Genomic DNA, 26,271 nt, shown 5'->3' with positions numbered 1-26,271 from the left:
GCCCATGTCTGTTCTATACAGATTTATTTACATATTGACTTTCATCTTCTATTCATCGCCCTGATGAAGATTGTTCGTGTGAACATTCAAAATTTTATATTGCTTGCTATTACTACTATGACATAACATGAATATTGTTGTAAAAATATTTGCCCTCAAAAATTACCAAACTTGGTTATAATTTATGACCAAAAATTGTATGTGGCAAGTTTGTTTTAACTGCTTTACATTTATCAATCAAGGTTTGTTTGTATTTTACAGTGCTATTCGATTAATATTACTAAATATTTGTTCTCATATTAATGTCCAATAAGCGTTTATACTCAATATGTAACGTCAATACCACTCTTTAGAATGTAATGATAATAATGTAATAATTTGCGTAGGCTATAAGGTATATGTCATGCCCTTCATAAAAATAAAAATACAGCATGGCGTATATTTACCATATGTATCATACAGTTTGAAGTAAAGTTTAGTTTTACATCACACAAATATTTGTGATATTTGGTCCAACCCGCGATGAGTCAGTGACGTCATTGAAAAGGTGCTATGCGTCACCAACGTGGTACTGATATCCGAAAGAAATCGGAAACGTTAAAAATAATAGTTTGAATGAAAATGAGCTAGTCTAAAGTTCACAAGTTGCTAAGTTATGCGCGTGATGACCACAGTATATTACTGAATGGTCGGTCAGTCGACAGCACCGTTGTTTAATCTGCGATGTAAGTTTCTGAACAACTGCAGAGTCGATTTTAGAAAAAATAAAATTCAGATAAAATATTTAGTTCATGAATTCTAATTTATCAAGGAATATTAATAGAAAGAAAAGGGGAAAGTCAGAATGTCAAGTTTAGCATCTTGAGCAAGAGCGTATTTTTTTTTTTTTTTTTTTCGTATAATTAGGTAATATTGCGCTCATTCGATCATTTTGATCCGAACAAGACAGATAAAAGTAGCCACTGATATCTGACAATATCTTGAAGAATACATCTCGTTTGGTTTATTTGATGAAAGAATTATTGATAGCAAGCTTGGAACAGTGCGATTTTCAGTAAATCGTTCAAGAACAGAGCAAATTGGTGTTGGAAAATGAGTATGAATTTATGTCTTACTGCTAACGCCGCAAAATTGCATTGCAATATCCATATGAAAGTAGACCAATAAGAATAGGTTCATTTGTCATTTTCATGTCCTTATTTAGCAAATATTCGATTCAAAAAATTTGGACTGAAATTGAACATGAATAATATACTCAATTTATTTTAATTTCATATCTGGCATACGTTAAAGATAAAATGATCGATTTTTTTACTTCAATTTTACTTCTACATACGAATTATTACATTTTCCAAAAGAATAGTTATGATACTTTTCACTAATATCAGAAAAAAATATCATACAAGCACTTATTGCATTCTGAAAATGTTAATCGAATTTATAGAAACGAAAATAATCATTATTATCAGGTAATCAGTATATTATCAGGTACAATTAATCGAGAATACATTTAGAGTCACAGATCGGCGTCACATTAATAAAGCTGTCAGTTTGATGTCAATAGGTTGGTTGATGTCAATTCTGGAATATTTTGTAAAATAAAAAGTGGAAATTCTTACCGGGAATGGAATCTTATTTTAATTCCTCACAGAACTCAACTCGAATTAAAATTCTAAAAGCTCGCTTTTTCCCTTGATTTCAAAATATGAAATTTTCAAGGAAATTACGATGTTCACATATGATACTGCCAGGGTTATTAATACCGAATAGAACAGCACAATGACATTAGTCAAATAATTCGAAATAGCAAGATCATCCCGAAAATTTAATAGTCGGGATCCAAAGATTCATCTGAAATATTAACTGGTGAAGCAACAGGTTGATCCAGTGTGCTAAACACTCTGTTTAAGCTACCATTTATGGTAACAAAAAATCCCCAAAATGCAGTCATAAATTGCCGTATAGCCCATGAAACACATGTTATTTATTATTATTACACCGGAATTGTAAACTAAATATTTTTAGTGCAAGGGAGATACAATTTGCTTCATGAATATCGATTTTGATCAGTTTTATGATATAATTTTAGATGAATAGAAAGAGTACTGCGGTGATTTTGTAATATAAATAACCGGATTCGTTTGATTTGTATTTTATTATAAAACTTATGGTATTAATCGACGTAAATAGATGATTCTTTGAGTGAAGAGATGTTTTAAACTTGCGAGATTAAATAATTTGAAGATACGATTTGGAAATCCGTCAAAATTCGATGGAATTGTCGATTATACACTTCTAAAGAACATGTAAATTTCAATTGCATTTCAATTGATTCGTAAATAAAGTCGCACATTTTCGGAGATCGAAACCCTTTGAACATGAACATTGAATGAGTTTCAGCATTTGTGCAGTTTATTTCTGCGTAAAATGTATTAATTAAGCAAGCGTATGATACAATCGATTCCTGTCTGAAAGATATTGCAAGACAAAATATCGCCTGCGACCAACAGGATTGGCAATGTCAGATTGGGAATAATGGTCGAGAAGTTACCAAGCCATAGACGAAGAGAAATCGAACAATACTCAAAGAATATGTGGAAAAAATTAAATACAAAATATTCCTTTGTGTTATATCACCGAGTATCGAATTTTGAAACACAAAAGAGATCAATTAGTTACAAAATCTCAAGCTATCTCAACCAGTACTATCCCTGCACGCCTAGATGGGTAAAATTTTAAACATAATTTTGAGATGTCGCACCACACTTTAATTTCTAACTTAAATACAATTGTATCTGAATGTCAAGAAATAAGCGTATATGCCAGTGTAGATGATCATTCGGATACATAACACATTTGCATAAGTTGTAGTTAGCTTGGTACTCCCGAATTATGGGAACCAAGATGGCGGGCACAGCAACGTAGAATGTGTAGCAGGTTGGGGTTAAGCCATAATTTTATTCCTATTCTCCTTATTTTAGTTCTACTAAAATTCCTATTCGGGACTAGCCAAGTGACTCCCATAGTATTTGTACCTGAAATTATGGCCTAACCCTAACTTGGTATACATATTAAGTTCCGGTGTCGGCCATCTTGGTTCACATACTTCGAGAGTACCGTTAGTTTTATCGCTAACAGCAAAATGTCTAACACCCCTGCAAATTTGGACTCACACACCCTGAAATAAAAAGTAGCGAAGCATACTGACCTTAGCTACTGTAATAGCAATTAAGCATAATGAAGAAGTTGTTGATAATTATTGTTTCGATTGATAGTATATAGTACACACAGGTAAAAATGTCATTTTAAAGAAAGTTAGAAAGCTTGATTTGGTTGTTACGATCATTAAATCGTCATCAGCAATATCAATTTTCAAAGTATATTTAAATGATTATACAATTATAAAAAAAATAATGATAAATTTAATGTATATTATTTAAATCTACCTTTGAGCACGTTTTATATGAGAGCATAGGTGTAAATTTCTCAAAATATAATCTATATATGGCGAAATTTCGACGAATTACGTCACACTAAATCACGATGTACATATTTGTAAAACAATGCTAGACAAGAAATTTGCATTTTAACTGAGATATTTTTCTACTAAATTGACACGAATTGGACATGACATGTCAGAGTAAATGATTGTAAATAATCACACGGTCCGCTCAGTCATAACTCGTGGACGATATAGTTATTCAAGCCGATCATCCAGCAGGTCTGAACGTTGTTTTTCTCGGAGTAATAAGTAACGTAGACCGCATATAGAGATTTGCTTGCTGGGTAAAATAGGCTTATGAAAAGGGGAATTTAGTGATTTGGAAATACTGATACTCCAGTCGTGTCGTGAGTGTCGAAAACTATGGTTAGATTCATTTAGAAACGCGCTAATGTCCTTGATAAAGGTAAAAAAACGTTTGTTTGAGTTTTTGTTGGTCATGTATTGCGCTGTTTGCATGCTTTTGGAATAGATCTGTTCGTCGTATATTCGCATTATGAACCGGCCATCCTCCAATCATTTATTACATCACAAGCCTTTTACGTGTTTAACGTTTGATATGTCTAAAATCCAGCACCGACACGACACCTAGTTTAATGTAATTTGTCACGTTTTACATCCGCTCCTCAGACGCCTTGAAAAATTCTGAGTCAGGAACGATAATAATTTAAAGTTTGAGTGACAGGTTCTGTATTCTAGTTCTCCGGGACTAGAAAAATCCTTTATATAAACTCAGGGAGCACAATAAGCACGTGCTTAGGGCACTAATAGAAAGGAGCATCAAATAAATTTTCATAATCAATTTCAATGGTGCCTCAGTGTTAAATTAAACAATTCGTGTTGATCAGACAACACAGGCCTAAATATTTGCCAGATTGAAAGGAATATTTTTTTCTTTTTCCGTACCAATTTATCATTTTAAAACACTCTATAAATGTTTGTGGGTATACCAACTATTGCCAAAAATACCGCCCGTTTCATTTTTTTATATATAAGGCACCAAAGTCTGAAGTGTTTGAAGTCTCTAAAACGCAGGGTCCGGCCCTGTAAATACAGTACTACTAGGCCAACAAGCCCACGCAATGCGCACTGCTACTTATCTTCCTCGGGGAATTAAACACAATCGTTTTGCGCTAGAGTAATTGTTTGTTTGACAATTATTCAGAAATCGTATTTGAAACTTTTTACAAAGTCATCGTGTGTTGGCCAGACTTCTATCACCTAATGACGGTAATTTAGTAAAATGAGGAAGTTAGTCATTCCTCGTTTGTTTGTTGCGCCATTGTGCCACATGCTATATATTATGTTTTTTGAAGTCGTTGTTGTTATGAGTCTGATTTTAAGCCAATAGATTGAAACCGATTTGGCCCTAAATAATGGGGGATCCGGAAGTATTTGTACTAAGATGAGGCACAAACAGAACCAACCTTAACCCGGTACACATACTATGTTAAGATTGTGCGCCATCACGGTACGAATACTTCGGGAGAACCGAATAATGAATAGTTATATATTCTTCAATTATAAAATTTATTTTATACAGTGTATGAACTTTTGATATGAAAATTTTCAACGCATATATTCTTGCAAGCTGGTGTGAAAAAATAGATAAATGGGTATATGTGTCATGAAATGTCAGTTAAATATTCTTTGTAATATCAATTGTAACGACATAGGATCTGCCATCAATGTTGGCAGTTCGCAAATAGATTTTTAGTTTATTTAGCTTGTTAGTGGATGTTTTTACTGATTTTGCCTAGCTTCAATTGAGTGTGCAGGTTTTGTTAGGAAATAGTAAATATAATAGTACACAGAGGAAGGATGAGTGTGGAGTTAGATTCTATTAATTTTTTTTTCATCCATTTTAAGTTTGCTACTAAAACTATTACAGCATGTAAAGCCGGCCAGGTTTAACATGCGCAAATATTTAGTTATTTCATGATTTAATATTATCAGTAGTTTAACAGACGCAAATTTTTCGATTATTTGCGTTTTTGAGCGATTTTTATGCATAAATTATCAAGCGGAAGATACCAACATTCACGCAATCAACACTTCGCCAACAATTTCAAAAATAGTTTAGTTTGCAATCAATTTTATTAAATGTATTAAATACTAACTTATATTACACAAAATTTGCATCGAACGCACCGTATTCAATGAGTGGAATTATTTATAAATGGCAAAGGGCTTGTTTGGCCAGTTCCTTGCTGATTGGTTAACAACATGCGTATGATAAATTTGAATTTGATGCGTTGCAATTATATCCCAGACGAGTCAAAGATTAAGTTTTCCAGAAATAAAACTTACAATCGTGCGGAGGTTATTTATTGATAAAAACGTGATAAATTGACTTGCTTCATGTGATTATGGTTTGTCCAGCTTATCGCATTATTTACTGACAGCATTGAAACATCTAGTTTTTTCATTTGATTTCATCGATTAAACGTAAATTAGCAGGTCAAATTTCTGAGATTTTAAATGCATAATAGATAAGCGAAGATAGTGTGAAAATTTCACCTCACATCTCACGCCAGAAATGTCTGATTGGATTGAAGCCTAATTATCTAAGGCTGATCATTGGTCGACGTTAATCACGTGACGTGAAAGACATCCATTTGTCATAATTATGAATCCCTGCCAATATTTTGCCGCCGCTCTAATCGAATTCGTGCGTTAAATTTGTGCCAAATTATGGATTCGATTAAATGGCGAAATATATTTTGTGTTGTCTGCGCACAAAGAGAACGTTTAGCGTTTCTTTCCGTGCACAAGCAGGCTGAAGAAAAGTTTGTCGTTTTTTGAGAGCGACATAGAGCATGTCTAATGTGACAATAACGGTAAATGGCATTTCCGACTTGACAAAAAAATCGCAATTAGGCAAATATAGTCGGACTATCTGTAAGCCGACATAGCTAAGACTATCTAGCAGCACTGAATGGTTTCCGACCCAGGGAAAAATTTCTTCCGAGACCGAAATTTCGCTCTTTTAGAGTAAAGATATTTTATATGTATGTATCTGCGTGTAGTATTGTCTATACACATATTTAGAATATTCACACATTATAAAGTATTCAAACAGTACAAAAATTATATTGCGAGTTGCGTGTAACATCAGCTAAGGATTATATAACATAATTTTTATTTGTAGTGGGGGAAGAAAAAATGAGCGAAGAGCCGTTTTGAAAAAAGTTGAGAATTTTCAGATTAATAGTTGTGCCGTTGCTCTGATCAACGCCTCACATAAAATTATAAGAGTTAAGTTGCAGAGAATGGTTTTAATAAGGAAATGACTTGGTATTAAGCCACTGAGTGAGCGAGACCAATGGGATTTAATAATATATTTCTTCGTTCGATTCCAAATTTGCCTCTTATTAATTTAAATACGGTATATAAGTCCGAGCTATGCCTCTGTATTTCCCATTTGAACGTTTGGCATTCATTTTGTAAAGCAATGAATACTGGCTCGTTTGAACCGATATTGGAGCCATAAGTTTATAGGCTTGTGTGTACGAAATCCAAATACTTCTTGTTTACAACACCAAGAGTATTTACTTGACTTACCGGGCATTTAACTAAAAAGCCCTTCGGATACACCTAACGATTGGCATGAAGTGATATATGTTAGTTAGTATACCGCATAAACAACTAATTAGTAACTTACGGCAGGTTTATTAGTTTTGCTTCATGGTTATGATTGTAAAAAAAACAATAGAGTAATATCAAATATTTGGACACGAAAGCCAAAACAAAGTAGTACGGGTATGAAATCTTTCACAGTAGACTGCCGGTACCACTGTCTTCACGAATTCGCCCGGCCATAGGAACAAGGGTGAACGCGGAATCGCCACAAGGTGCGCAATTTTTAATTTTGAAGACGTCATCGCACAATAAAAGGAAAGCCCCAGAGATCACAAATATTTTGAAAATAAAAATAAAAGTAACAGTCTTCTAGCGATAACAACAATCTTTAATCACTAAAAATTTAAAGTGTACTTAAAAAGAAAAGCGATTTTTTTGTTATAATAACAAGAATTCTAACAACATCAAGAAAATATCAAAACGATCTATAGGCCCATTTCGTGTCCAATCGCATCAAATAATATACAGTTAACGAACATTTATACGTTTTGTATTTTAACAGATTGTAGTTAAATTTAGCTCATAGTTTAGTTGAAAGCAAATTGAACATTTACAAACACATTAACATGGGATGTATGAATCATGATCATCGATTGGGAATTTTCCTTCTTGCGTTTGCTGGTAAGAATTGATTTTTGATTTGCCTTCCTGACGTGGTGTTTCGTCACAATAGCTTGTGATAAGATAATTCTCACTGGGATTTTTTTCTACTAAGTTACCAATAAAATTGAATATGTGCTAAATATTTTTATAGTTCTGTCAGCTTAAAATTGCTTTGATTTTGAACTTTATTTTATTATTTGATACCGAATTTAGTATAAAAAATTTCTAGCCTTTATTACGTCATTTTTTGAAAAATATGACTTGCGGAACTAAGATTCTTTTCGCAAATAGCTTATTACGTTCATCGTCTCGTTTATTTTGGACTTATGATGCAATACAATAAAAGGTCGTTTGTTTTTAAATAGGCAAATTGTTCAGACCATCTATATAGCAGAGGATTATTGGGAAAATAAGAATGTATTAGCCTTGAAATCAGTAATACCGTGTTTCCCCTAAAATAAGACGATGTTTTATTTCAATTATTTTTTTGGGAAAATAACACTAGTGCTTTTTTTTAGGGGATGTCTTCTATTTTCATTTAGAGAATTACGAGATTTACAAATATACAAAATATGAAAAGCGATATCCATTAACTTATAAATAACACGTTTTTATTTAAAATAACTGCTAAACATAGATTATTAATCTTTTAAAACGAGTAGGAAAAATTTCTTGCTGACGACTAAGTCAAAAAAACATTTGCGCTATCGATTAGCGCTTATTAAGGTGAGGGCTTACATTAAAATCATTTTTAAAATTCATACTAGGTCTTATTTTCAGGGCAGGTCTTATTATCAGGGTAGGTCTTATTTGTGGGAAACACGGTATATTGGTGTGTAAGAAATTGTACATACTTGCATATCACCTATCATTTTTTAACTGCCCAATTCGTCTTTAAAAAATCGTCCACAATACCCAGTTTAAAAGTTCACTGTTGAGTTTTAAACGGCCTTGCATATATAACGTTGTATGGAGGTTATTATCGCTTTTGTATGCTCTCAGTGTTGAATGAAATATAGAAGCCTTTTTTTATATAGCTATAATTATGCGAGGAATTCATGTGATGGTGCAGTAAGTGATCAGGCGAAGATCGCTGTTTAATTTGTTACGACTTTCCTATTTTCAGGGTTTCTGCCAATTGCATTCAGTGCATGTACCAATGGAAAATCACCCTTCAACTTATATTCCATGTCCGGGTCTTTAAAATCAACGGGTTATCCGGAGTACTATTATGGAAATGAGAGATGTGACTGGAGTCTGAATCCGCCAAAAGGACGTGTACCGGAGCTTCTTATAATCGATATAGTTAACGTTGATACTAATGTAGACGGTTTGCCAGATGCAGCCGATGTTTGCTACAACACGAAGAATTTTCTCAATCTAGGGCCAGGTAAAAATAAATATTAAGTTGTTCACGTTAAATGAGTCAGACTTGTTGGCTCCGAAAAATTGCCCGATTTGAATTCTTTAACCAGAGGCCCAAAATGGGTTCAAGATTACAGTATTTCAGTTCAATTTTCCAAACTAAACAATATCGAAGGGCACCTTTAGGCCTACGAAGCTGGGCAAACATCTACGACAACCATTTTTAATTAATCTAAACCCCATCTTTACAGTTCGAGCATGTGGAAAGGAAGGACCTGTCTGTCTCGCTATTCTCATGAAATACAGTTCAAACCTGGATTGCCATCGCAAAATATTGATGGAATATCCGACTTGTCATTCACTTGTCCACTCAACCTGGCCTTTGGATATATCATTTCAAACTGAGGAAGCCGACTTCACAAAAGCTGGATTTAAATTGGATTATAAGTTCGTTGACTGCAGCGCGCCGCTAACTACTCAGTCTACTACGACTACAGGTAAAGTTGAACTTTTTATTTCCTATCCATGTCCATACATCTGAAAAAACTAACTGGCTAACTAATCCCATACCCGACATGGACTAGAAACCGGACGAGAGGCCGTGGTTCGCTATATGATTAGGTCGTCTTATCGACATTCCTCTTCCCCGGGATAAATATGTAAATCCTATCCTTTCACAATAGTTCGAATTTCATTCCAACCATGTGGGTTTGTTTTTGAAATGCTCTGCTAGCTTAACGCAAATAAAGACTTTGATTGCATCGAATTGAATAAAGATAATTCTATGACAATTTGTTCGTTTTATGTATTTGTGCCAGGCTGATCATCCTAGGCGGATTTTCGCGGAATTTAGCAAATCAATTTGAGTAAATTTTCAAACTGAAAAAAAAAATAAAAGCCTAGCGGAAAAAAGTTTGAAAATTCTGTACGGTCCAATTCAAACATCGGCTTTGTGTATACAATGCAAAAATTACCTTTCGTAAGTTGTGATATACAAACCAAAACAAAATGAGTCACGCATATGCGTATCAAACAGGATACCAAGGCCAAAAGATGTGGTTATGCCGTGAAAATCCTGATAATCATCTCAAGTTTAAATGTACTTTTACATAAACAAGTTGTCTATCTCATACCCACAGAAATGATATGTGTGGTTATTCGCCTCATGTAATGTTAGTCATCACCCACAAAACGATAGTGTAAATGCCATCTTGACGAACCTTGATAATCTGAAACAACATAAACAAGATGCTGACGTTGGCTTCTTTTCTCTTCAAATAACTTTCTTCATAAAAATCCCAAAACAAAACATTTCTCTGTTCACACAGTGTCTCCCGGTGCCATATCAATGACCTACAACGTAAGTGCAGCGGGAACAGACTCTGGCACAACTCCTTCTACTGTCACAACCACAACGGCGACTCCTGTCACCACCCCCACAGCCCGAACAACAACAACGCATATATCGAGTACGGAATATATCGAAAAAAGAACGTTACAAACAGCAAAAACTAAAAGTACAACTACTACTAGGATCACAGCGAGCACAAAAATAGCGAAAGGTAAATGTACTATAAGCAAGTAGGCCTAATCAAGTTCAAAAATAGTCATTTTATTCGAGAGCAAACAACTTTTATTTTGGCAAATATTGTCCCCAATATGCCAATGGTTTTGGTGTCAAAATAAAAAGACATAATTCACAACTCAGACATTCCCAATTCAATAACGTTAACTAGAGTGACTCCGGGATACCGGGTCGCTTGAATGTGTCTCAAAGTCCGGCTTGTTAGTATTTTATGTTTGACTTCTTTATCAGTATGACTTAATGTTAGACATACTCCCTCAAAGGTGACGATAACCATCTCTCGTTTATCGCGTCTCCTTCGACACTGAAATGCATTTTTTTTATCTTTCTTGATTATGTTTTTCCAATGTGTACTTTCGGTTTGTGATAAAATAAACTACTGACTGACTGACGGATAATCTTAACTTTAAATTTTATCAGATACCATGGAGCCTGAAGACGCCGGCAACACGAATATGATTCTGATAATAACTCTTGTCGTCTTGCTTGTTATTTTCTTGTTTGTTGTTATTGCTGTTATTTTCAGGTAATATTATTGCTTCCTTTGATTAATGTTGAAAAATCGGTGTAAAGTACATTTCTACATTTCTGAAGCATTATGAATTGTCGAATATTTTATCGTATATGAGTACTGTCTTAATCAATATTCACCAGAAGATTTGTCATACAGTAGAATCGATACAATATGGTTACTGCCGTAGTGTGTGTACCAAGTTAGGGTTGGGCCATCATTTAATTCCGATTTTTCTTATTTTATTTTTTATTACGAGTTCAGGACTGTCTGTATTAGCCAAGTGAATATACCCCCTGCCCATAGGTTTCAGTCCCTTTACACAACTTGATGTAAAGTAGGCGAACTAAATTAGTTACCTCCAAATTGGTACACATACTTCTGGAGCGCCAAAAATTGTCAATAATGTAACAGTAAAGAGTACAAAAGAATCATAATAATGATTTATTTTAGTATACTTCAACCAATGTTATGATTATATTTGCGAGCACAAATCTATTTTGATTAAGAGATTATTTGCATTAAATAAAAAATCACGAATATAATGTTAAAATTTGTTTGCAGAAAAAGACTTCGAACCTGGGTAGTTGAGAGGAAAGACTCCAAGCAATTAAACGGTCCTCCAAGTCGAGACGGAACAGCCCAGTACACCGAAGCATACATTATACCTATCGATGGAAACTATACTTACGAGCGCCCGCTGCCGGCAACGGAAATTGTACTTAACGGCGACGCGAATGGGAATAAGTATGATAAATTGAATGAGATCACAAAAGGAGAAACCGATAGTAAAGTGGTCATAAGCGATGGAAAAACAATTGAAAATGTTCACTATGAGTCCATTGATACGTAAATTACAGTATTTCAAATGAACAATTATACAAACGGTACGCAAGCACTCCACGAGATGAGAAGCATCAAAAGATGAAGGTGAAACGCTCAAAACTTGTAACAAATCGCTTAGGTAAATGCAAGGGAAAACTTTTCATAAAGTCAAATTTAAAGTCAATAAATGGGATCGGTTGAATACATATAAACGACTTGCATTAAGGACAACCAAACTAGAGGAAAGATCGGGCCCAAAAATTCCAGCCCGACTCGACCCAGGCCTGTGGGTATTAAACCCGACCCGACGAATTAACTGGATTTGCAGGCCCGAGCCCGAAGCAAACCCGAAATTTCATATTTTATTTAGTAGTTCGTGAAATTGTCATTGCGAGAGTTTAGTACAGTATGTGTCGTGTTGATGAGGCAACTTCTGTTTTTTGCAGACCACGGTTTCTGGTGACCAAAACACGACCGAATCGCCCCATTTAAAAAAAAAAGTCTGCGATAGAATGATTGACATTTCTGGCCCGACCCCGTCCGAATTTCGAGTCGGGTCGGGCATGGACTCGGGCTTCAGATCTTAGCTCTAAACCTAACACGAACAATTCAAGTCAATACATCTGCAATAATAACGCAGAACCAATCGTGCTATAAATAACCATATCAGTTCATTGCCAGACTTACATCTCGTGGAAAATTGTAAGCAAAACATCACAGGTCTTTTAAATAATATTTTTGAAACACTATCCCGAAGTCCTTATAACATTATTGATATATTATTGCGTTCCAGAGTTTAACACCCTCTAAAACCAATAATTCATGTTGAGTTTAGAATATTGTCTTATATACCGAGTAAATTTGAAAATTGTCCATCCCACATTCTGTATTTCTGCGTGAGATAAAGCTAATATCGAGACAAAAACACCAGTACATCAAACGCACTTAGGAAAACATATGTTGTGGCTGTGCATCGTTATTCGTTTCAATGTTCCCAGTTCTTCGTATTCGTATAGTCTACAAAATGACATCTAATAAAATTTGCATGAATGCCCACAAAATCATTCTTTTTTTTTCATTATAGGTTCCATTTCCGTTTATATATTACACATACAACTCAGTAAAGTCTTAATTTGTTGGTGTCTTTATATTTCTTTCTCTTTTTTGTAATAAAATAACAATATGGAAATAATAATTTTGTATTATTGGGAGGTTACTGGGGTTTTATATATTAAACCGCAGTTCCTTTCTCTTTTTTACTTCTTACTTCGGATCCGTATGTCGTCAGTTGCAACAAGGATGCTTGAACGATGAGTGTTAAAATTAATGTTGAGAGGGATTGATTGATTGTATTTTAAGCTCAGTCGTGTTACAATCGTTTATGTCAGTGGTCGGCAACCTACGGCCCGCGGGCCGGGTGCAAAGGTTTATTGGCGCAAATATTAAAATGCAGTTTTTCGAGATATGATCTGTGTGAAAAAATATGATTCATCGGTCATCCGTTCGGTTTTTTACTTTCTAAAAACATGTGCGGCCCGCCAATGACTTGCATTCCTAAATTTTGGCCACTGTATCTAAACAAGAGATCGATGCTCAAATATATGGACACGAAATCCTGACAAAATACTTTCCGTATCGAACCTAGCGATATCAATTAATCTCCCAGTTTCGCGTAGCGTCGCGTCATATCGGAAACAGCATTTTTCGGAAATTTCCGAAATTTTCCCTTCCCTTTTTAGCTCCCTTTATTTCTTCCTCGCTGCGCATTCTTTTCCTATTATTCGTTTAATCTTCAAAGAATCATTTGCTGATGTAAGGTGAAACTTGCACTCTGAAAATTAGACTTGCCATTATATCTTCCCACAAAAAAGCAAATATATATATGTAAGCTTACGTTAGATCATATAGTCTTACTTCTTCTGGCAAAACAAGATATAGCTGCAATTTTGAAAGATCATAATAATTGTCAATTCTAGTTATGATGGTTTGAAAATTTCGGGACTATCTTACCCTTGCTCAGCCACTGTCACGTGGCGGGAGTTAATTCGGGTGTTGAGTCTACAAAGCAGAAATCCGAAAACAGTTGGTACAAATTATATCGGTCCGTGGTAACTAAAATGTAATAACATATCTACATATATTTTGATTTTTTTTCCAAATTTACTTCAACTATTGTTTGCAGTTTTTGGTAAGTGGTCACGTGGATCAACACGTCTTAAATCTTACCAGATTTTGCCTACTTTCCTGATTTTCCGTATATTTGCTTGTTTTGCCTTGTATTGTCTCATTGTTTTAACGGAAAATTGAAATATACTTACTTAGGTAAAGAGAATACACAGAACGGATTTACTCTAGTATCAGAGTGTTTTCAAGATTAGATTTCAAAAAGTTGGCATTGAAAATTCAGCATTTGTGAATGCGACTACTGAGATTATTGAAAGAAATTTTAAGTGAAATTGATTCATTTAAAATCATTCATTTGAATGATTCATTTGAAACACAGAAAACAGTTTTATAAAGCTAACAAAGATTTAAAAGAGGTAATTAATGTCAAGTTTAATGTCTATGTGAGAATGGTGCAGTTTGCAGACATACATAAATCGTCAATGTAGTTAGTTTAGTATTTCAAATATTCAGGGTCGACATACAAACTATCACATCTTGATTGACAAGCATTCGTTCATCCCACAACGAACCAATTTTACACGCCAGCGTTTCTCTAACTTTTCAAGCCTCGCATCGCCTACTCTTTTTATCTCGCCTCGCGGGACACCATGACATTTTAAGGTAAAATTGATGGGTGATTTCCAAAAAATTCACCTATTGTAAAATTAAAAATTTTGCTATAAAATTGACAGATAAAAAATTAGGCCGACGGGTAATGATATGAACGGTTAACAAAAATCCCATGCTTTCCAGACCGACACGAGGCCTATCTGCCTGTTTAGATAGCTAGGGTGTCCACCTGTTTGTCACCAGTTGGGGGACAAGTTTCCTGTCCGACCAATTTAGTCGCAATCTTGATCCCTATTCCACGGAGCGCTCTGGAAGAGCTCACGGAACACCAATGTTCCGCAGCACACAGTTTAAAAAACGATGCCGTACGGCATACGCCATAGTTTAAATCAGTAGGAATCAATCTTATCTTCATTTACTTTCATACAACACTCAATACATAATTGTCATGAGGCAAATATACAACAAGCATGCAATAAATATAAACAAATGGTAAAAATACGTCGAAAATACTTCACTAACTCCAAAAACCTAAGTCTCCATAGATTTTCCACATTTCGTTGCTCACAAAACAAACTAATAACAACAAATAAAAACGTAATCAAGTAAGTACACTTTTTATATAGTTGGCAAACAGATGCGATGAAATCACGACGCAAGAGTATAATATTGAGATCATAGGCAGGTGTGGGTGTTTAGTGTGAGTATGTAAGGTTTGTTTGACAATTTAGGCTTTTCGCGGCAGACAATTCAAGACCTTCAATAAAGATTGCATAAAACATAAATTCGAAAATCTATACCATAATCGTTTCCATTGCTATACGCACGGCAGGGAATTTCCTGGATGGTCGAAGGATGCTATAAAACAATTTTCAATTTCCTATTTTTGGTTTTACTTAACGCCTTGCAATCAATTACACAAATTGTTTTGAATGCTGTCGTAAAATCTTAGAATAAAACTATTTGTTCGGATAAAAATTTTACATATGCAAAAAAAGCTTTTTAAATCATTTGATTACACAACATATTTTAGGAAACGAAATTGATGGAAATAATTACTCTAACTTCTTTTACGAATAACATTAAACAAAGAATTGTTTACTTGTTTTTATTTTGAGTATGTTGTACATAGTGGTTGTTCGTAAAGGCGGAAATTGTGTAACGAACTTCAAACATAGATGTTTGGAATTGCTGAACAACTTGCAAGCAAATTACTGAGAAATATACGATTATATCTATCAAAGAACAAGTTAAGCATGCCCATAGAAAAACATAGTAATTCCCAATTACTCCAAAACGTTGAATACAATGCAAACCGTGACAGTAAAGAGACATCAAATATATTTCATGAGCTACTGGTTGATGAGTCACTGAGATATGAGATGTCTGTTTTGATCCCACTATACCACAGAATGAAATATAAACAAATATACTGCTTTAATTAAACATAGACTCAGAGGTATTAGTTATTGTAAGAATCGTAACGACGAATATGGTGAACAATAGTTGTAAAACGCTGGCGTGTTCAAGACGTATATGCGCCATTACTACCCAAATGAATGTAGCCATTGATAAAGCAATTGAAGTTGCAACAGACAATGATAGTAGGATATTGAGGGGCAAATCTATATATGGAATAGTTGATATCCTAATCTGAGGGCCACACATGCCAGTGATAACATAGATAAGGACAGTTGAGATAAGTACCACTAACTCATTGATGTCTATTTTTGCGACATACAATTTTCCGATATTGTACATCTCCCATTGACCACAGAAGATAAACGTCACCGAACTCATCACCAATTCAAACATCATGCACTTGCATCGTGCACTTGCGCGGCGCGAGGCGCCCTGTGGGAACGGCTACTATAAAGCTTCAATCATTGGACAAATTTACGTGCTTTACTATGTCACGCTGAAATGACGATGAATAATTCAAAATTGACTGTTCAATAGCAAGCATAGTCGGGTCCGTCAACTGTACATCATGACTTGACTGAGCGTAAACTTTAATCAATAAGATCGTGAGTTAGCGTCATTCATTTTATTCAGAACTCTTATGGGCCAACGAATGTGTAGGGGAAAGCGAACATCACTCAGTCACGAACTACATGAATTATTATTTGGGATGACTCGAACACGTAATCATTGCAATCGATTCATGCGTAAATCATATTTAGTAATATAACGCTTCATTCTTAATTTGTTGTTGCATGAGAAAGAGTTTCCAATTTGTGATGCAGCAAAGTATATCTACACAGTAAACTTCACAAAATATTTTATTCAGTACCTGGAACGGCGCTTCAGAAGTGTGTTTACCAATATGGAGGTAACTCTTTTTGTTCTTGTAACTTGTAAGAGAACTAAAATAAGAAAAATCGGAATCAAATTATGGCCTAATCCCCTCCTGGTACACACACTACTGGAGTACACCTGGTACAGAGGCAGAGTTTGGGGTATTTCTGTTAGCGGAGATTTTCTATAGGAATATAATATGCTTTAAGATTGAATATATAGAAGAAAGGGGATAAAGACAACAAAATTCTTTAACACGAACGTTTGCGGGGGGGAGTTGGGAATAACAGAAACATATGTCACGTGAGAAAACATATAAGGCTTGAAAGGTAGGCTTATAACCTATATATTGGTTTAATTCACCTGCCTTTAGTTAACAGTTGTACGTGTTTTAACTTGAAAGTGTTTTTTAATCTTACTCGAACATTAAAATTAGAATCGAACCAGGGTAATAAAAGAGAGACAATCGCACGGTCTGTAGGCTACCATGACATTAAAGCGTCATGCCTTCAAGATACCAAAACAAGTATATATAAATGACTTGTTATGAGAGGGATGGCCACTAAAAGACTAATTTATACACCTTGACATGCGTACAGTGTAACTTGTGTTTTGTCTGGCTGTCAGCCTATCTTGAATTGTTCACTTTGTACTCGAAATCAACACATGTCTTCGGAAACGGTGTACGCGGTGTCCTCATTAGATAAGGACTACCCAGCGAACAACAAGAAATAACATATTAAACCCTACAGGCTAGTGACTATAATATTTGTTTTAAAACTCTACTTGCTATCTAATAATAAACCTTGAAAAAGTTGAGTAAAAATAACACAGGTGCATAATGACACAAGTCAGACGAAACCAAAATTGCAGTCATGTATAAGTTTTTCTTTGTATTTTTCAAGATTCATTTACGCAATAAATAAAATTCTAGTCAGCAAATATATGATTTTAAAGTTTCATTGCAGTCACTTCCCAGTCACACAATGTATTCATTGACGCCTGCACAATTGAAACGGATGGAAAAGTTTGTTGGAATCGTTGAAGGAAGATCGATTCTTGATCCATATTTTCAATATTTCTGGGAATGGTTAATCAACCATATCCCGGTGTGGATTCCATTTAACGCTTTAACTCTAGCTGGTTTGCTTATCAATATAATGACAACACTGATCACAGTTTTCTATTCGCCTACTGGAGTGGAGGCTGCGCCATCTTGGGTTTATTTTCTGAATGCTGCAGGATTATTCATTTACGTAACTCTGGATGCTTTAGATGGAAAACAAGACAGAAGAACTGGCATGCCATCTCCTATTGAATGGGTGTTTGATCACGGTTGTGACTCTTTGTCAATAGTTTTAATTTTAATTTCGACTATGTGTGCTTTGTTTCTTGGGAATTTCCCGTATTTGATGTTCGTAATTTTGATGGGATCAGTGACTTCGTTCTTCTGTGGACAGTTGGCCACGTATGTCACAGGCAGGATATACATGGGGAAAATAGACGTAAATGAAATTGAATTATCTTTGTTTTTCATTTTCATTACGACTGGGCTCTACGGTCCGCAAGTTTGGCAAGTAACCATACCATTTACAAACATGCCTCTCCAAAGTATGATGTTGATTCCAATTTTTGGTTCAATAATTACATTCATTGGCACAGTAATAACCGCGAAAAAAGTTGAACATGCCAGTGTTTTATCACCTTTATTCACTATTTTCATCATTGCCATAATTGCATATGCGAATATCTCCAAGTCTAAGGTTTATCAGATCCAGCCATTCTTGTACATTTTATACTATGGTTTAGTGGCAGCAAAACAGACATGTCGTCTATTAGTAGCACATCTAACGAGCAGTAAATGGCGGATATTAGATGTCTCTCTAATAGGGCCGTTGGTATTAATTTTACATCAATATTTTGGAATGGCCAAAAACGAATACGTTTTATTATTGTTTGTTCTCATTTATTCTGTGATAGATCTCGTGTTCTACTCTAAAGATATATGCATGCAAATTGTTCGACTTTTCAAAACATCCATGTTCGAAGTTCATTATTCAGTGACTGCTTCCACATTCGATTACAAATAATAAAGAAGATATATATGAAACTTGATGAGATTTATATGTAAACTAAAATATTTGAATACGTATACAAAATATTCCATTCATTTGCTCAGAATTTTAAAATACTACATTTTGTGAGTGCAAAGATACAATTTCAATTTTTCCATCACTTGTAAAGTAGGAGTAAATACAAGCCTCATTTTCGATATTAAATAAATTATGAAATGTCGGAATCAAAATTTTGTATATAATATTTGTTCTAAACCAAGTTTTTGCCTAGAAGCATATACAAGCAATACTGAAAAGTAATTGCAGGTGGCCAATGACGTTACACTTGGTTTATCGGTAACGAAAATACGAGTAGATACAGGTAACTGAGACTAGAAACGGTTTAGGTTACTACCTAAATAATCTGAAACGCGGGAGTTTATTGAAGCTCCAACATTCATGAATTTTGATGTATTGCACAGAAGATTGAAACAGATATTTTCAATAAAATCAGGAAATTCAATAAAGCATCGCTTTAGGTTAGTCGTTGCTTCAGACCCACAGACGATTAGTAAAAAAAGTCCTTTCGTTATAGCGAATATTGCCATAGCAACGAAATCCGCTCAGGGTTGACTTCAATAAATTAAATGCAACTGCATTATGTGATCAGATTCCAGCCATTTTTGAATTATAGTAAATGATTATAGGGTAATGGCAACACCTGTTAAAGAAGAAGACTTATTAGTACCAACTAGTATTCATTGGACGATTGAAGATGTCACCAATTGGATTGAAGAGATAGGATTCCCACAATACAGAGAATGTTTCAGAACGAATTTAGTCAATGGCCGTAAACTGATTCTAGCCGACGCGAGGTAAGTTACCGATTTAGTAAATGCTAAATGAGGAAAAACGAGTAGGCATTAGGATTCAACATTTGAACTGTAGGTTTATACTCGCAACAGGTGTCCCGCTCCGCAGGCCACAACTCAGCCAAGCTGTGTATATAGTGTGACATGTCAACACTCAGATGCCTTTATTGCTGTACATGGAAAACCTAAATTTTTGTGCGTCCCAGCCAGTTGTCTTTAGTTGAATATATGGCCCAGCAACAACAAAAAATGTTGCACACCCCTGTGCTAGAATAACTACTAATTGTCCATATGCAGATATAAGTTATATTGCTTTTCGGTCAGTTTTGCCAATCAAATTAGATTCCATTTAGATACAAATATTGGTTTTCGTGAAGTCAACATTCTTTCTTCCCACAACGGCCCATCCTTTAAAAATTAAACTAACCTATGGGATCACAGATATTGCACAAAACTGCCAAAAAATTTGTTCTGAAGCTCTTTTCTCTTCAATCACGAACACCCTATCCCAGGGATGGCGAACCTTTTTCATTGAGTGGGTCGAATATTATATTTTTATCGCGGAACAGAAGAGAGTGGGTCACAGATATTTGATCAATGTTTGTATCTATAAGAAACTTCTGAAACAAATCTTGTAAGCTTCTCTTGTTGTTGGTCTAGTTTTGAACTTTACTTCTATCAGGGACTTATTATGAAACTCGATTTTATTAAATTAAAGTACGAAAACACGCATATGAATTATCAAAAACGTTTGGGATGATGGGGCAAATTATTTTATGGTTCCAAGAAGTTTGGAGGAAATGAACATATCAATTGCATTATTATATCATAAACGATGTCAGAGCCAATAGTCGGATACCGGTATACAACGGTGCAGACATGCGAACAAGATTAGGGGTTTTGAAAATTACCATACGGGTCCGACAATTTGTATACCGTGTTTCCCCGAAAATTAGACCTAGCCTGAATTTCAAAAACGATGTCAATATAAGCCCTCCCCTTAAAATAAGACCTAGTCGATAGCAAGAAATCTATCCTACACTTTTTAAATGATTAATAACCTATGTATTAAAACGTGTTATTTATAAGTAAATAGATATCGGTTTTCATATCTTGTATATGATTCTCTACTTTGTAATTGTTTTTGATAAATAAAAATATAAGACATCCCCCAAATATAAGCCCTAGTGTTATTTTTCGGAAGAAAATTGAAAAATAGGAGAACGTCGTATAAGCAATCGCAGCCTTGACTGCCCAACTGACGATGCATTATAGTTAGATTAATTTAGGGCTGACTTTATCAATTTTTATCACTGATATTTTAGCATCTTTATTTTATTTGTACGGGTCCTGAATAAAACGCGGTGGGTCACTTTGTGACCCGCGGGTCAGTGGTTCGCCATCCCTGCCCTATCCCATATTCGGTAAAATTTGCAGACTAGAGTCACCATCATGCATATAATATGAATCAGATTTGTGATATATAGACAATTTCATGGACCCTGAACTTGGTAGTCTATTGCTTGTATATAAGATCCTAGATGGATCTTTGTTTAATCATTCATGGTAATGTCAGGTCCTGCCTACATAATATTATTTATTGTATATAAAATATATCTAATGAAATAAGTATGCCATTAACAATCATGTAATTTTGATAAACCAGCACCAATCATGAAAACGGGTCTCGAAATACTTCCAAGCAGCATGGGTCATTCAAAACCTATCCAAAAGTGGCATTAATTAACAAAATAGTTTCAACATCAGCTCTTATGAGGAATTTGGCACATGGGCATTTGTGATAATAAGATATTTGTTTGGTGCTTTTCAATATTTTTGGCCAAGTTTTTCGATAAACGTTAATCGAAACTATGATTGGCGTGGGGTCTCTCTCACTAGACAAGTGCTTTTCAACCTTATCCTTGTAGATCCTGTGATATGCTATTGGGCTCATCACAGAAGACTCATTGACAGTAATTCAAAAACATGCATGATGTATGAAAGTTAAATATTTGGGTATTGGACACTCAACAATAACAATTAAATTATTACAGAAGATCAAATGCAAAAAATTCAATTCAATGACCCTTCTGTTATTGCATTTTTTACAAAAACATTCAAATCAGGATCAAAATTCACATGTCCACGAGTGACCTAGGTTTTTTATTCTCAATAGTTGGCAAAGCTACTGTTTACACAAACATCCACTCAAAGAGACACTCTCACATAACTCTCCAGACCAGAACCTAGGTTGAAAAGTGCTGCACTAGACGATGACATTTTGCCAAAACTGTGGCCTGTTAAAATTGTACATCGACTGAAATTGTCACGTTCGTGTCGCTTTTATTTTCCCACACATCATGGATTCCAAATGACCTAGGTCTATGAATTATTACCAAACTATCAAGCTAGTCATGACCAACAAATTGAAGAAACTATCAAAGTTTATATTATTTTTCAGTCATTTACCACAACTCGGCGTTACAAATTTTGAGCATATCAAGTTTATATCAGCAAGCGTTCGTGATTTACTCGGACTTGAAGCTCCATATTGGAACAGATCAGTGTCACTCCCACCCAGAACACCTATGGGAATGTTTCTAGAGAGGAAAAGTCGAACTGGAGAATACATAGATGGACTTTTATATTCACAACATTTGAAAGGGAAATAAGAAACCTGCAAAGAATCATTTTTTCACTTTTTTAGCCTCAGTATTGGAAAATATACATGCAATCTATTACCAAAAATATCCAGTGCATTTTGTGAATCTACCAGACATGAACAGTCCAGGACACCAATTTTTGCTAGTGTGACAAATGAGGCATTGTTCACAATTTAGCAAGGTGTAAAAATTCAGCCGCAAACTGAATTTGATACTTTCATTGGTGGTAATCGAAGTTCGGAATTAAAATAGAAGTGTTTGGAAGTAGAAAGGAAGGAAGTACCTGTTACATACAGTAAGACTTATTCAGTAGAAATATAGCAGAGAGGCTTAGAACCCGTTCATAATGACCAGGAAATGTTAAAATACTCATTTTAAACAATTTTAGTATGAACCAATTTAGAAAAAATCAATATATACCACAGAAATGATGGACATTCTAAAGCTTGTTGTGCAGTAATAATAAAAGAGTGACTTCATCAAACGTAGCTTTGAATTTGCAACCTTATTATTATTTTGAACTTCTCTGTAATGAATTTAGCTATATTATTGGTAGTGGTAATAATAGTGGTTTCGTTGGGAAACTGCTCAAGAAAATGTTAGGACTAAACAATTTGGTAAACAGATAAAATTAGCATTTAACTCTCTATAAGACAAGATAATTTTTTTTATTTAAAATATGTGGGAAAGTGCTCATGAATGCCTCTTTTGCGCCACTTTGCTGAACAAAACATTTATTCATACCCTTCTAAAGACCCATGAGTGAAGCTTCAGGGCCCAATGGTTGATGAGCAAAAAAATTGAGAATGAACGAAGTGCTCACGGAAAACCGTCAACTAAAGGATATGAAGCAAATAATTGTTACAAAGATAATACGAGTGGAGTATAATGCATTCCACGGCACACAGCTATGTCAAATTCAATCTTACTACATATAATCCTTGATAGAGATTTGCTGGTGTGCATTAGTTATAAGCAAAAAGTTGTTCTGTATCTACCATTGTAGCTGGTGAGTGTTTAAAAATGCGCATTCGGCCCGATAATACGAGTGAACATGAATTTGTTGTATTCAATTATTCTGATGGGTATCGCACCTCGAATCAATCTAGATCAGCAAAGCAATGAAGCTCATCTGAAAGAATTGACCCTTGCCCTATTTGCTTTCTGAGGCATTTAAGAAAACAATTTCAAATACCCAACAAAGTACGGGCATCAGAGCTTTGCATTTGTAATGTTTCGCTCGCATATTGCTCCAACAATTCTCGTTTTTTGCGACGAAGCAATGCATCTTCGACTTCTTTTTGACTTGGGACTGGAACATGTGCAACAAAACCTGGCTTTCCTTCATCTGCCTCATATTGTTCGCCTAGAACCTCCGGATTATCTGTTGCATAAATATCCTCCTCTTTAGATGTTATTTCTGTAATATTGGCAGTGTCATTCTCATGTGAGGCTTTCCATTCTTCAACGGCTTCCGCAATAAGCTTAGCCTCGACCTCTTTTTCAAGCGGAACTAACACACCATCATCTTCATCCCGATACCCATAATAATCTGCATCTAAATTTCTCATCAATTGTCCCCTTGTTTTACGTTTCTTTGATGGAGCATCTCGCTGAAAGAGTTCTCTCACACCGGGCAAATCTTTCGCTGCTCCGAAGTACTTGTATCCCCTGTTTCCTGGCACTGTTTTGCCTTCATGATCCAGCATTCGAGGGCCGATACGTTTGTAATTCGGACCCCCAAGTTCAATAATTCTATCTTCCCAATGCTTTTTTTCACGCAACAGTTTATTTATGTCATCGTTCAAGTCCCGTATTTGATGATCAATTAAACCAGCATTTTGAATTTGTGCAACTTTTCTTGAAATTTCGCCAAGAATCTGGCGACGCCATTTTTCAGCTTTTTGTAAATTGTCACAATCAGAAGCAATGTATGGACGACGTTCTACAACTTTTCCTTCCTCCATTTTCATTCTACGGAATCTTGCCAAAGCCGTCATGGCTTTTTCTGCGCTTCTTGCCATGGTTCAAGTTTGTTGAAAAAACTAAAGAACGCTTCAGATTTTTTAACTTGGAGTTTCTGCAATAATATTTTGTTAAATAAGTTAAATAGTCAGGCTTCTGCAATTGAAAGCAAAAACTTTGCTTCTACAAAAAATCTGAGACACTGATTAACAATTAAAGTTTATTTGTATAGCAGTAGGGCGCACTATATTCCAAGAATATCATGTCATTTTGTTCGATATAACAAACACTCTGTGTCCCCCCAAATGAGGGGCGTCTGGCACAACGGCATATTGCGCCATGCTTGCCTCGATAATAATCTAAATTAATCGCGGCCGTCATGTGACCAAAATTGTGTTTTTTTGCTAAAAACTCTCGGAAGCCGCGGTAGAAAAATTTTCCTTCGATAACTAGGATTATTTTTCAATGATGCCGATGCAGTTTTTACATTGCGCTTTTCTGTATTTTTACTGATATTGAGGGATAACAATGTCCAGACGTCCCCCAATGGAGGGTGTTTGTTCATCACCAAAATGGGATTCTCTGAACGAGACAATCTCTCTCGATCTGTAAGTTGTGAAGTACTGTATAGCGAGGAAGCAACGAAGAGGTTGGAACGAGGAGGAAGGGAGAAATTCAACAAAAAAAGGTTGTAAACCAATGAAATTGATGTACAAACAATAAATACTAAATTCATTCGGTAAACTGCCCATATTCCATATACAGATAAGCTTCAGCAGAGAAAACCTGGAGAAAGGTTTATAGCAAACGCTGGCCAGCGTTTATGCTCATTCATCCGCACTCACACAAGTAGAAAAACACATCACGACAATCTAACTAAAAAAATAAATAAATTCAAAACTTGTGAACAGCATACCGGTACATGAATCAGGAGCAATCAATTTCAATCCAACTAGTAAAAATAAATGAATAACACAGGCACAAATTACGAGAAAATAATAAAGTACAGTTTTCTGAGGTAGGGAAGTCGCGGGGAACCAAAGCTGAACGCGAGAAACGGCACGGTATACCCGTACTATTCCCGTCATTACAGCATTTTGGTCCAGTATTTCGAACTCTTTGGGCCAATGTGAATTCTTAAAATGAGAATATAAATAACACAGCTAACAAATTAAATTACACACGAAAAGGAACCAGAACCTGACTTCGCATCGCAACCAAAAGCAGGCTGCAGCAGTCCAGTTAATGCTAAGTTCAAAGGTTAGGTATGCCGTATTTCGCAGCGCGAAACAAACTGTAAGTACCGATAAGTGTTCATTTCGATTTTCCGTTACAACAAAACAATAAAAAAATACATGGCAGAACAAAACATATACTAGATAGATAGATAGATAGAAGTTTATTCATCATCCAGTCATTAGCCAATAAATCAAACACAAACAACAACATTCGATAGGTAAAAGAAGAATAAATCGACTAACAACGGAATTGATAGGAGGTTGGAAGGACCATACGGTCACTAAATCGAAACAACTCTCCTGGCATAAAAAAGGTTGACAGATTACATTTTATATTATACCAATTATAAAACATTTTAACTTGTTGTAACTAACAATTGAGCAACAAGAGTAATGTGACACATATTGAGAC

The 26,271-nt window shown here is 35.1% G+C and overlaps 3 protein-coding genes and 1 pseudogene across 3 annotated transcripts; 3 read left to right on the top strand and 1 right to left on the bottom strand.

Moving 5' to 3' along the window:
* The first annotated feature begins 7,627 nt into the window (after nucleotides 1-7,627).
* Nucleotides 7,628-13,225, top strand: LOC120330950 (uncharacterized). Its single transcript, XM_039397939.2, has 6 exons — nucleotides 7,628-7,765; nucleotides 8,874-9,137; nucleotides 9,364-9,609; nucleotides 10,441-10,674; nucleotides 11,118-11,223; nucleotides 11,773-13,225. Exons 1-6 carry the CDS (start codon nucleotides 7,711-7,713, stop codon nucleotides 12,059-12,061), a joined length of 1,194 nt encoding a protein of 397 aa, XP_039253873.2. The 5' UTR covers nucleotides 7,628-7,710; the 3' UTR covers nucleotides 12,062-13,225.
* Nucleotides 13,226-17,969: 4,744 nt separating this feature from the next.
* On the top strand, nucleotides 17,970-19,393 carry LOC144424375 (cholinephosphotransferase 1 pseudogene; annotated as a pseudogene).
* Nucleotides 19,394-19,716: 323 nt separating this feature from the next.
* Nucleotides 19,717-22,665, top strand: LOC120331397 (sterile alpha motif domain-containing protein 15-like). The gene is made up of 2 exons (XM_039398467.2): nucleotides 19,717-19,996; nucleotides 22,455-22,665. The coding sequence occupies exons 1-2, from the start codon at nucleotides 19,833-19,835 to the stop codon at nucleotides 22,663-22,665; spliced, it is 375 nt and encodes a 124-aa protein (XP_039254401.2). The 5' UTR covers nucleotides 19,717-19,832.
* LOC120331396 (pre-mRNA-splicing factor ISY1 homolog) lies at nucleotides 22,621-25,930 on the bottom strand. Its single transcript, XM_039398466.2, has one exon. It carries the CDS (start codon nucleotides 24,678-24,680, stop codon nucleotides 23,844-23,846), a length of 837 nt encoding a protein of 278 aa, XP_039254400.2. The 5' UTR covers nucleotides 24,681-25,930; the 3' UTR covers nucleotides 22,621-23,843.
* Between the last annotated feature and the right edge of the window lie 341 nt (nucleotides 25,931-26,271).

This window comes from Styela clava, chromosome 6 (assembly GCF_964204865.1).
Source record: "Styela clava chromosome 6, kaStyClav1.hap1.2, whole genome shotgun sequence".
Taxonomy (NCBI): Eukaryota; Metazoa; Chordata; class Ascidiacea; order Stolidobranchia; family Styelidae; genus Styela; species Styela clava.
The sequence above is the reverse complement of the archived record's forward strand: the minus strand, read 5'-3'. Positions and strand labels throughout refer to the sequence as shown.